Below are 12,455 nucleotides of genomic sequence, written 5' to 3' on the forward strand. Positions count from 1 at the left end.
AAGAACCTTCTAGAGACTGAGCGCCAACCTGCAGTGCAAACCCCACTTATTTATAGCAAAATACCAACACTGCAATTAAATCTGAATGCTGAGATTTTAGTTTAGAAAAAACAACTCTACACTAACATCTTTTGTCTTAAAACACAGTAACAGAAGCGTGCCATAGGTTTGCCACCACTGTGCTAAGCTGTACATCTAGGGCTCAAACTGATGATCCTCCTGCTTCAACCTCCAAGCGAGCTGGGATTACAGGCACATACCCCCAGGCCTAGCTTAGTGATACTGTATCTTTTACATTTACTGAACATTTTGAATTTGTAGCCCCTCCAAGAGCTCGGGTACTGACCTGTGCCGTGTTACTTCCTAACGGTCCAGGAGCTGCTAACCAACTTTCTAAGCACCGGCAGCCTTTAATGGACTCTGACTTCATTCTAGAAATAAACTCATGATTTACTTGAGGCTTTGATTTGACTCTGGCAGACATCTGAGCCAGCCACATTTATCTAAATGGCATTTTAGTCCTAACTGCATGGAGGTACAATCCATTTAAGTGAGTATAGCTTATAAATCCAACCTGGAAGAAGATATATTTTATTAAATAGCTAAAGTATAAGTGCAATCAACTTGAAGTCTATCAGACAAGTGTAGATCTAGCAGGAGGCTTTAATTAGCCATAAGATTTTAAATGCATCTCAGTAGTAATGATCTATTGATAGGATTATACAGTCCTAAAAGAAATTTACTATGTCACTATTCAAAAAATTTTAAATGTGCTCTCTCTGGGTTTCATCTAAATACAAAATGAATCATGTCAGAAAAGTTTATCTGTAGCAAGATATTTATTTACAGAAAAACAGATCCAGTCCAATAGTCCCCGATAAGGAAAAGTGTTAACACAAATATGGTACAGCCATACTACAAAGTTCTATCTATGCAAAGAATAAAGAAGAATAAAAACAGACTTCTAAGTATATAAACTGCATGTTAACGAACAGCACACACGATGGTGGTCCCACCAGCACCTGTAGTACGCAGCGTGTGTGTATGGCCAGACCTCTGCGCATGTGTGCACCCATGTGTGCTGCACATACTACATATATTTGGAGGAGTGCCGAAAAAAGTACGAAGGCGACCCACCAAAGTGTTGTTTGTGACTATGAAGAAGAAACTGAACAGGATGGTGGTCAGGAGATTACTACTTTTATTTTGACTACTTCTGTGTTATTTGAATTATGACAACGACTATTTTTAAAATTCAACTAACAAGTGAGAAAAAGGAATACCACAAAATAAATATATCTAAAACTTATGACGTGCAAACATTTCGGGAAAGCTGGGTGAACACATCTCAGGCTTTGCAGCCTTCAGGAGGCGCGATGCATCCTCTCTGTAAGGCTTACTGCTAAGCAGGGCTGCGGTACCCTGCGGGAACGGGATCCAAGGATTTCGCCTCTGAAGAGTTAAGGGCTGGCTCTGCACGTCCCCCACAGCAGCCACACATCCCCAGTGTGGGGCTGCCTTGCTGGGGGACGGAGGGGGGCAGCTGGGCCATCTTGGGAGGGTCAGGGGCAGAGGAGAATGAGCCAAGGCTTGCTGATATTGGCTAGAATTGGATACAAAGCTCTTAAAGGAACTATTCACTGGAAAAATACAATTTGCTTTCATTATTCCCAGGTAGCAGGTGTGAGAGGCAGACAGGGGCTCTTGGTCACAGATCCCTAAGCCCTGTCTGAGGACAGGGGCAGCTAGGGGGCTGTAAGGCAGCATTAGAGATGAAGGGTTTCAAAACCACTTAGTCTTCTATAAAGTTTTATGTCCTAAAATGCATTGATCTGATCCTGCCCCAGCATCATTCCAAGAAGCTCTGAAACTAAGGGTAAATTATCAAAAGCATGGCTGAGAGGCGTTGCTAAGGAACAGCAGTATTTAAATTACAGCATCAATATCTCTAGCTCTGGCCTTAAAGACACAAACTGAAGTAAAGGAGCTGTGGCTCTGCAGGGCGGCATGGGGGGAACAGACTGAGAACTGTGGATTTTGAGTTCAAATGTTTGTTCTCTGGCATCAAGGAGAAGCATGGGGAAGACGTGCAGGCGCCCCCACGCCTCCCCTCAGCCCAAGTGGTGCAATCTTGTCATCACATCCTTTGGCGAGGGTTTCAAACTCACAACCAACCCCAAGCTGAGGCTGCTGGCAAGGCCGGGCACAGGAAAGAAAGTGCTCCCAGGCACCTCCAAGGCTGAGGCCCCGGAAAGAAGAAAAGAGAGGAGAGGAAGGGAATTGAGGGGCCATGGGTAAAGAGAGCACAAGCAGGAAACAGAATCCATTTCATGCCCTCACCAATAACCAGGTTCAGCTTCAGGCAGTGGCCTTTCTTTTTTGGTTCAGGGGACTTAATCTAGGTCCTCTGTGTGGAACCATGTCCTCAGCACTTCACATTTTCTTTTCTCTTTTTCTTTCTTTCTCCAGGTATCCTTAAGTTGCTAAATTGCCCCCATTGGGCTTTGAGTTGTGCCCTTCCTGCCTGGAAGCTGCTACCTTGACACAGGCCCAAAATCAACAGAGGAAGGTGACCATGAGCCAAGATCAATTCTCCCTCTTTTTAAGTTGATTATCTCAGGCATTTTGTCACAGCGATGGGAAGCTGACTAATGCAGATTTCAACATGCTATCTCAACATATAGCCTGAGATGCACATTCTGCTGCTGTCCTGTATTCCAGCAAGCCTTCCCACACACATACAGAGGGGAAGCATATCTTTTGAGGGAGTGCCGAGCACTGAAAATGTGCAGGCTGCCTGAAGGGTCATCTAAAGGCCTCAGTGTGCCCCATGTATTTCAGACACACAGGACTGGTAGTTTTCCTCCTTAAAAGAAAAAGAAAGAAAGAAAGAAAGAAAGAAAGAAAGAAAAGAAAAGAAAAGAAAAGAAAAGAAAAGAAAAGAAAAGAAAAGAAAAGAAAAGAGGTACTTGTAAAACTTCTTAAAATGTACTCTTTTTAGGGATGGATTTTACTCCTGAAGGTACAACTGCCCTCACTAATTTTGACATGTGTCAACTAAAGCCTCTCCTGGTTTTCTGTGATTCTCTGTAATGACCACAGGAGCCAGGGAGTCTCTGGGCCCTGACAGACAGCTGCAGTAATGGCAATGCAGGAGTCAGGTAAATAAGAACAGGAGTCAAGCATGGCAGCAGATGGCTTCTCGCCTGACAGAGATGGAGAATGCTGAAGTGGAGGGCAGGGGTGCGTGAGATGGATATGACCTTCGGTGATCTCCTTGGCTACTGCTTTAATCCCTCATTCCAGGATGGTGGACGCCTTGTCATAGTCTTCATTTTCTATCAAATGAATTCCATACATCTCCAAAGATGCTTTAACAAAGAGCAGACGCAAAATTGTATATCACTTGGTCACTGGATGGGCACAGACACGAGAGTCTTTTGTTTGCTAGGAAGCTAGTTCTCCAGTTCTGCACAGGACAGCATAACAGCTTAGCTCTTAATTCTGAACCAAGTGCCTGCCTTTCACCTTGCTTAAATAGGAGCCTGGACTCAGGCGGAGCATGGGCTAAGCACACATTTGTCTCCGGGAAGAACAAACTATGGCTGCATGGATGTAATTCTCAGGGGAGGAGAGTGACCTGGAGGTACAGTGGACTTGGGTTCAGCATGGCTCCAAGTTTGCTCCTTTACATGAGAGGAAGAAAAAAAGTCCACAATTTGGCTAAACAATGTACAGGATTCAGGTGGTTTGCGGCCAATCACAAATGACGCCAAACTGCTCACGGTCACTACAGAGGGAGCGGCCACACTGGAGGCTGGATGGAGTTAGTGGCAATGGCAATGGCAAGCTAATGCCAGGGGACTTGGTGCGTATCTGTGCATTTCAGCCAGGTCTCCCTATGTTGCCCACACTGGTCTCAAACTCTAGGATCACGAAACCCTCTTTTTGCCTTGGCCTCCCAAGTACAGACTATAAGCACATGCACCAAGGCTGGCTAGATTTTTACATATAGACTTTAGTTCTGGTTCTATGTTTGACTAAATCTGTGACTATAAGTTTCTTAACCTCTTCGAGCTTAATGTTTTCCACTTATAAAAGAGTGATATTGGCAGGAGGGGAATAGCTTACTGGTAAAATATGCATCTAGCATAGAGAGGCCCTGGATCCAACCTACAGGATAAAAACCAAAAAGAAAAACAAAACAAAAACAAAAAACCAAAAAACAAAAAAAACAAACCAACAACAAAAAAAACAAAACAAACAAACAAAAAAAACCCCTAAAATCTCTGGCTCAGCTGAGACAACATATGCGAAACACACTTGGTAGACTCCAAAGTGCTCTAGAAATGCTAATTATTATTAAGCGTGATTTCATTGTAACTAGAACCAAATGTTTTCTGGAATGCATTTGTATTTGTTTACAAAACAGCCAAGAGGGAATTCCCTTAATAAAAAAGTGGGTCAGGACAAGCCCTATAGGAAGCCAGCTTCCATCCTAGAAGGAGCTCTGTCTATAGTCTGCTGCCCCCAGGGCAGGCACTCTGCGTCATGGAATGGGCGATGTGGGCACCTGCTGGCGACCAGCCTCTTCTTTCTGCTGCTGTCCACAGCACCCCCTCTAACAGCAATCTGTCCACCTCCCACTGACACTGGAGAAGGGGGTCCAAGAAGCCAGATGGGCCAGGACCATGGAGTTAGACAGCCCCAGGTTTCAAGCCCGGAGCTCTGTGAGCACCTCTTGTACAGACTGGCCATGCTCTTCTGCTTCTGGGAATCTCTCTTTGTTTCTAGCTAATGATGACTATTACTTTTAATGGCATGATTTCCATGTACCGGGTATTATATAAATATTTATCACATCCACCCCTTACACATCAACCCACATCAAGACACCCAGTGCACAGGAAGTGCGGTCACAGAGGCTAAGGAACAGATGTCAGGACTTAAAGCCTCTCTGGTTCCATGTATCTAGGCAGCCTCTAGATCTATGCTAGCTCTGATGTTTTACTACTATTCCGAAATAATGGCCTCCATAGGCTAACAGTAGGTCCTACTTTCTAAACGCTAGGTGATAGTTAAGAGAATACGTACTTAAGTTAGCTCCCTAGGTTCCAATCTCTCTGCCTTTTACTATGAGGCCTTGGAGAAATCACTTGACCTTTTTGAGACCCTATTCCTTCATCTCTATAAGAAGGACAATGACAGCAGCTATATGGGACCATGTAAGGATAACGGAGGATGATGCTCTTTATAGCCCGTGGCACACAGTATCTGCTCACTGAAAGGTTCTTTTCTAGAGGTGTTCCATCTGCCCAGGTCTCCTCTGCATTCCTCTACCTAGCAGTGGTGGGAGATACTATCCGCTTTGGAACAGTGGAGTCCTTGCGATGCTCTACTTAGCCTTGGGCTCCCTGGGCAGCAGAGAAGGATGACTGGAGAAGCTAGGCTCTGGAGATCCCACCAGCACCACCACAGAGCAGATCTTCTCTTACCTGCTCAGTATTCTAAAATTCTACTGAAGACATTACTTAAAAAGTAGAATTTCCTATTTGATTTCTTGGAAATGCATATGAGCTAAATGAAAAAAAAGGTACATTCTCAATTTCATCCCCAAAATGTGTACATTCTCCACTTCTTTCTTGTGATTTCACCTGACTATGATCTCCAAAGATAATGCTTTCGAAGGGCACCAGGGCGACAACGCTTCCGGTACAATTTCTTCCCTCTTGTCCTCTGCATCTGCTTGTGGATCACAATCTTAGGTGATTTTGTTAAAAGTACCGATCAGGCAGCTGTGGCCTGGCCCCAGTTTGACAAGCTCCCTGGAGATTTCCATGGAAGTGGTCAGGGATAAGTCTTGGGGAAATACTTCCAAACCCAGAGGAAAATAGGTCTTTCTTAAAATCTTTTAAAATTTCTATAAAATGTTGAAATCACTTCAGAGAAAATTTTACAAGGGGTTCCTATGCATAAAAACATGCCAACGTTGGGCACCTTGGTGAAGGTGGCTTTATGGCATACTGCTCAAGACCAACCTCTGAGGAGGGTTTTTTCTCAAGTAGAGTCCACAGCGCCTCCTTGTGGACAACTGGAGCAATCCTTCCTGGGTTGATGGCCTTCCCTCTTTTGGAGCTGGCTCCCATGATTCCTTGCTGTACAGGACACCTCAGCTAGGTGACCTGACACACTATGAGGTCTTCATTCAGGATGTGACCTTTCTAGGAACCTTCCCATCCTTTTTATTCAGGGGGATGGATTTGATCCCAGGCATCCTTTTGATTCCCACATCTCACTCACCCCAGAGGAGTGCCTCGAATCTCCTCACATCTAGCTGCTGTGGCACTTACACTCTATGTAATAAAATCACTCCCTATCCTGGCCTACAGTTGTTTCTAGGACTGAAAGTATATCTTTCCCAATATACCAAAATTAAACCATAAGTTTCTGCAGTCAGAGACTCTCTTCTCTTTTCATTATGTTCCCAACCCAACATCAGGCGAGTGGTGAGGACCGCAGACACATGGCTGGGCTGAATGACCAATGACGGGATGAGCCCACGTGCATTTCTTCCTGCACATCTTTCCCAAACCAAAACAAGGATGAGGCCAACCTCTGCTGCGATCGGAATACAAGTTCTTCCTTGTCTCAATTATTTTTGAAGAGTGCACCAAATTTTGTCGGCATGGGTCAAAACGTATCTTTTGTTTTATATTATCTTTCAAGGTGGTTAATTAAAAGCTGAAACCCCTTATTGCTTTTGTGGGGAGAGAGGGATCGGCTACTTTTTGTCTTTTTACCCACGGCATTCTGCTTTCTACTGTTCAGCACGTACTGCTCTATTACATCTTTACACTCTGTGCCTAACACCACTGTAAAATAAAGCTTTCACTCCAAGCTTCCTGCTTTGTGCTTTAGTTTGATATTCATAGCTCACGATTTCTTGAATCATCCCGTAGTAACATACATTTGACAAACGTTTTGCTTCTCCTTCTTCCTTTTGCTCATTTATATGGCTTGCTAATAGATGATGTGCTGCTGACTGGGGGGCGGGGGAGTGTATCTCCTGAGACTCTTGTCCTTAATTTATGAACCCAGACTACGTGCTGCGAATCACGATCTTGTTTCTTTTATGGGCCTATCTGATGCTCCTTTGTGCTTTTGCTCGTACTCTTTTATTGCCCAAACTACTCTGCTGTCTTCAATCTTGAAATACATTTGAAAGATAAACACGTTCTACCTTCATCGTTAGTGGCCCTTCTGCTCCTCTCTGGTTCTGTAAAAGGTCTTGGGTGACTCTCTGTCAATAGTCTCTCAGCCCTTTTGTGGGCTAGACCCCTCCTGAGAAGATGGGCTCTGACTTTGTCTCCAGTGGTTCTGGAGAACTTGGGAGGGAAAGGTACTGCACCCTTGTGGGTGACAGCAACTGCTTCAATTCCTGGTCTCCCAGGGTGGGGGTGCGAGCTGGCTCCTGCACATCTCTTGGGTAGATCTCCCACAATGCCTCTCTGCTATGTTCACCTGGAGTTTTGAGGGTTTGTGTTGGCAGCTCAAATTGCTGAGCCCCTCCTCCTCAATTTCTGATGTCTCTCCATGACTACGAGGTTATTACAGTAAGGGGGTGAGACAGAGTTCAGCGTTGGGCGGTGGTCCCGATCTTCTCTTGCTGTGCTCTCTTGCTGCCCTGATGCTCTGAGCCTAAAAAGGGGCCCCTTTGGCTGTACCCCACAAAGAGCATATGCCTCGCTGGGGAGGCTGTGTGAGACTTTATTTTTTATTTTAGGGAAGTGTCTACAGGGTGTTCAGGGTCTCACTATTAGATAGGACTCTTTGTGATCTGCCTGTTTACAGCCTCCCCAAGAGCTGGGATTACAGGCACACGCCACCACCCCCAGTCTCAATTGCTGTCTCAGCGCACCCTGGAGGCAGGGCTGGCACATCAGGCCTGGGGATCAAACCCCTGGCCCCTGCACCTGCTTGCAGGCACTTTAATCTGCTGAGCTATTTGGCTGGCTCTTGCTGTGTGAGACTTTAATGAAAAACTAAGAGCTCATGTCTCTGCTTTGCCCTGCAGTACTCGGTCACAGCAAGGAAGACCGCCATGTATGCAGCAGTAGCCAGGGTCAGCCCCCAGCTCCCCTTACCTCAAACTGGATCAGCACTGTCCCACTCTCGAGGCCCTTCTTTAGCAGCTCCATGGATCCCTCCAAAGTGCTCCCGCCCTCTGCACACATGGGGAAAATGGCCTCTGGGAAAAGCTGGCTCAGTTCATCTTCAGATCTGATTTCGGCAAACGAGTGGACAGCTGGAACGAAGAAGACAGGGCGTCTGGCTCACCCCCGGGGCTGATCGATTTCCCTCCAAAACTTACCTGCAGCACTGGGGGCAGACAGCTTATAACATCTTATTAAATGATTAGCACAGGGCGGTCATTTCACTGAGACACCACTTCTAGGTGAATGATTCAGTATGTGGTAATTATAGAAAACAACATACTAATCTTTCTGGTTAGTTTTAAATGATAGTGTTTAGTACACACAGGCCTTCTGACAAGGAAAGGAAAAAAGGAAATGGAGTGTTGTAAAAGGCAGTGTCTGCACATTCTCTCTGGCCTGGTTATTTCCCCCCAGTCCCCATAACCTGCTCCTCCTTCTTAGGCTCTTTTCACTTCCTCACTTAAAATGGGCATCTTCCCAGGCCCCAGGAAATGGACCACGCTGTCACTGTGACCCATCATTCTCGAGCACCCAGGACCTTAGCTCAAGTCCACTTCTATGTGGGAGGCCCCCGCGTAAGTATCTGCAGGCCTAACGGTCCTTCTGTGCTTCAGCTTTACTTCTGTAAGTCCAAATTAGCGCCACATCAAGCTTAACAGGGGAAAAAATTCGTGTACCACACTTCTGTTTGTCTGTATCTACTTCTTTAGTCCTTCTCAAACTGGAAACCTTAGCGATCATTTCCTAACTTTCTGGTGGAAATGGAAGTCACTCCCTCACTCAAAAGCTTTTTTTTTTTTTGGTACCAAAGATCAAACTCGGGATCTTGCGCTTGCCAAGCAGTCGCTGACGCTGCTCAGCTATCTCCCCAGCCTCAAAAGCCTGTTTATTGTCCTTTCTTATTTTCGTTAAAATTTTTTTTCAGACATACAGACTCTATGTCCTTTTAAAATTTTCTACTAAACTATTAAAATAGTCACCAGAAAAAAATTACAACCTATTTTTTAATATTTAATTATAAAAATTAAATATTCCCCCCAAAAAGCCTTCAATTGACCAGGTGTGGTGGTACACACCTGCAACCTCAGCACTGAGGGAGGAGGGGGCAGACTTACTGCAAGTCTGGACCCGCTTGAACAACTTAGGGAGATCCTGCCAGATGGATAGATGGATAGATAGACAGACAGACAGACAGACAGACAGACACACACACACACACACACACACACACACACAGACTTTTTGGGGTCATCGTCTGTCTCTCTCTCCCTCTCTCTTTCTCTTTCTCATACACACACACACACACACACACACACACACACACACACACCCCTACCTTCCATGGCTCCCTACTAATCTTTAAAATAACAGGAAAAGAGAACAACAATGTTTGGGTTTCCCCACAGAGCTGAACCAAACCCTCACAATTCTGAACGTCACTGTTCTTTCCATTTCACAGATGATGAAGTAGAACCTCAGAAAGGATAAATCATTTGTCCAAAGCAACTCAGCCTGTCAGAGCAGGACACGGGACCTCCTGGCGGCAGGCAACAGTCATGGCCCTCTGACCCTGAGGGCCACATTCTTCTCACTGATGCCAGCAGCGCAGCTGTTCGTGCACCCTGTGATTTCTGCCCTACCTATGCTCACGACTCAATGTCAGTGTAGCATTTTTCTTGTATCAATTCATATTTTTTTTCAATTTATATTTTTTACATACACACTTATGTTACAATAAACTTATTATTATAGTTACTAACAACTGGTGGCCTGGCTGTTTAGCTTTCATTGTTTTCTCACATCTTTCCTCACTCCCAAAAGGCTCTGCTCCTTGCCCAGGCCTTCTGGAGGCCTTTCCTGCCGCTCTGGGCACCCAGCACATGGCAGCACACATCTCTCAGGCGATGGGGCCTGTTCTTACTTTCAACTGTTCTGAGGCCTATAACTGTGGCCTTACTAGTCACAGGGCGGTGAGCAGCTTCCTTCACCTCTGTGACTTGGTTTCCCCCATTCCCTGCTTAGGATGAGAACACTCCTCTCAGAGGAGTTGTATTGAAGATGACCATGGAGCGCCACTGGCCCAGAGTGAGGCCTTCCCTAGCCTGTCCCACACAGTGTTGCTGCTACCATGACTCAACGCCTATTGTGTTCCCAGCACATTGCTGGGGTTGGTGTGATAAGGCGGTGCAAGGGGATGGCAGCGCCCCACAGGACCCCTAAGTCCTCATGGAAGTGTGGTGAGGGAGCCCCTAAGGCCTCAGGGAGGAGGGGGTGTTGTATCTACGTGAGCCTGGCTGGGCAGGACTGAGAGCTCTCGGGGGAGCAGAGAACAAGGGCTATGAGCCGTGTCTACACGTGGGGCCAGGGCTCTGTGGTCACATCCTTCATTTCAATCAGTACTTAAAGCTGTGCAGGGGGCCCAAGGGCAATGGCTTATTACTGCAGACCAGCAACAGGTGCAGTGACAACACTCAACAGGCTCTTCCTTCAAATACCTGCTGCAGTCAAGCTGCGGCCCACGTGCTTTCCAGGTAAGTACCAGTCAGTCTCCATGAGAGTGGTGAGGAGGGCATGATGCTGTCCTCATGCCACGTTTGAGGAAACTGACATGCAGCCTGGGCACACAACTCACTCAAGGGCCCTCGACCTGCAGACATCACCGAGACGCCCACGCTCCGCCTTGCCGGCCTCACTGCCTCCCTGACCGGGACAAACACACAAGAATAACTGAACCTTGCCCTTGGAGAAGAAACAGAGGCAGCTAAGGGTGTGACTGGACTGAGCCTGGCCAGGAGGAATCGAGGTTCTCACCCTATGTAAGAGAACCGTGGGGGCGGGGCAGCCTCTCTCCAGAGAACTTGACACAGGGGGTCAGCCCCCATCCCTGGCAGGCACATCTTCAAGTTTTCCTAGTGAGAAGCCAGTCATTCTGGTTATTATGTGAAAATCCTTTCAGTGTTGGCTCTAGATACAACACTTTCAGAAGCACAGCATGGGGTAAAGAAGGTCCTGCTTTGCCAGGGCAGCATGCCGGGGCTCCTCCTCCTGAGGGGGGCTGTTACCTTTCCTCCGGATCACCAGGGCCAGCTCCCTTGAGTGGGACTCCCGGCTGGCTTTGATGAACATCACCACCTGGTCATGGGTGTGTTCTGAGATGTCCCGGCCATTGATCAGCACAATCTGATCCCCTTCGTTCAGCTTAGGAATGCAGGTATCAGCCTGGAGGAGGGAAGCAGGTTCTCTGTTACCATAGCATCACTCTCAAGGGAATAACACCGAGCTCTCCGATGCGGGCCCTTGAGACTGTGACCGAGTTGATTGTCCCTCCCGCAGGGATCGCTGTCATGGTTTTTACATACACTGCTACATGGACGGGGCTGTGGGTCGTGGCAGTTTGAAGACATGCTGCCCAGAATGTAAATTACAGAATATCTCCTAACGAGAGAGCTGCTGAAGCTGCGCCTCCTTGGGAGCCACCCTCGGCTTCCTCTCCTAACGATGGTGAGATGCCAGTTGTTTGTTTTCTGGACGTACTGCTAGAAAATGATTTTTCAGCTGCTAGTAAGTATGTATGTGGCTTACAGCAGAGAAAGGAAGCCTTTGTCAGCAGAAGCTGTTATGGCGCTGAGTGAGGAACCGTGTAAGAACGAAAGCTTCCTTAATCCTCACAAATCATAAGCAGCGACAAAATATACACAACGCGCTTATGGACTACTTAAGAGCAAACCTCCAAGTAGTACCTCATGGAAGGCACAGCAGCTCTCTCATGCTTGACTGTTCTGAAAAAGCAGATACTCAGAGGTAACTGGAAGGTAATAGATCTGTTTGACCCTCGACATTGTTTCACTATGGATAAGCACATTGGGCTGAACCCCTTAAATACATACAATTAAGAAAACAAAGCCAATGAACTCTTTAGGATGCCTGGGCAAAGCTGGGGCAGGCCTGGCGGGGAGAGGGTAGGAAGGGAGACCAAGACCATGATTCTACTTCAAAGGTGCAGAAGCATAAACCTGGTGCCTCAGTTTCCCTCCCTCCACTAGTACTTCTCAAAATTTAATATGCACAAAAAAACACCTAAGTTACCAGTGCAGATACTGGCTCAGCAGCTTGTGCCAGGGCCTGAGGGTCTGCATGTTTAACTTGGTCTCATGCAATGCAGGCGTCGCAGCCCGCAGGACCATGCTGAACACCAAGGTTCTACAGAACACGAGCTACGTTCCTTTTCTCCATCTACAT

At 46.6% G+C, this 12,455-nt stretch overlaps 1 protein-coding gene across 6 annotated transcripts in view; it reads right to left on the bottom strand.

Moving 5' to 3' along the window:
• The window catches only part of Ptpn3 (protein tyrosine phosphatase, non-receptor type 3), a 163,529-nt gene that overhangs the window by 21,495 nt on the left and 129,579 nt on the right, over nucleotides 1-12,455 (bottom strand). For all 6 annotated transcript variants that reach the window (XM_004638079.2, XM_023722945.1, XM_023722944.1 and 3 more), the window contains 2 exons: nucleotides 11,279-11,435; nucleotides 8,145-8,305 (listed from right to left, as the gene is read on the bottom strand). In XM_004638079.2, coding sequence (XP_004638136.1) covers nucleotides 8,145-8,305; nucleotides 11,279-11,435 — 318 coding nt within the window. The remainder of the gene's footprint in view (nucleotides 1-8,144; nucleotides 8,306-11,278; nucleotides 11,436-12,455) is intronic.

Source organism: Octodon degus, unplaced genomic scaffold (assembly GCF_000260255.1).
Source record: "Octodon degus isolate 3935 unplaced genomic scaffold, OctDeg1.0 scaffold00094, whole genome shotgun sequence".
NCBI lineage: Eukaryota > Metazoa > Chordata > Mammalia > Rodentia > Octodontidae > Octodon > Octodon degus.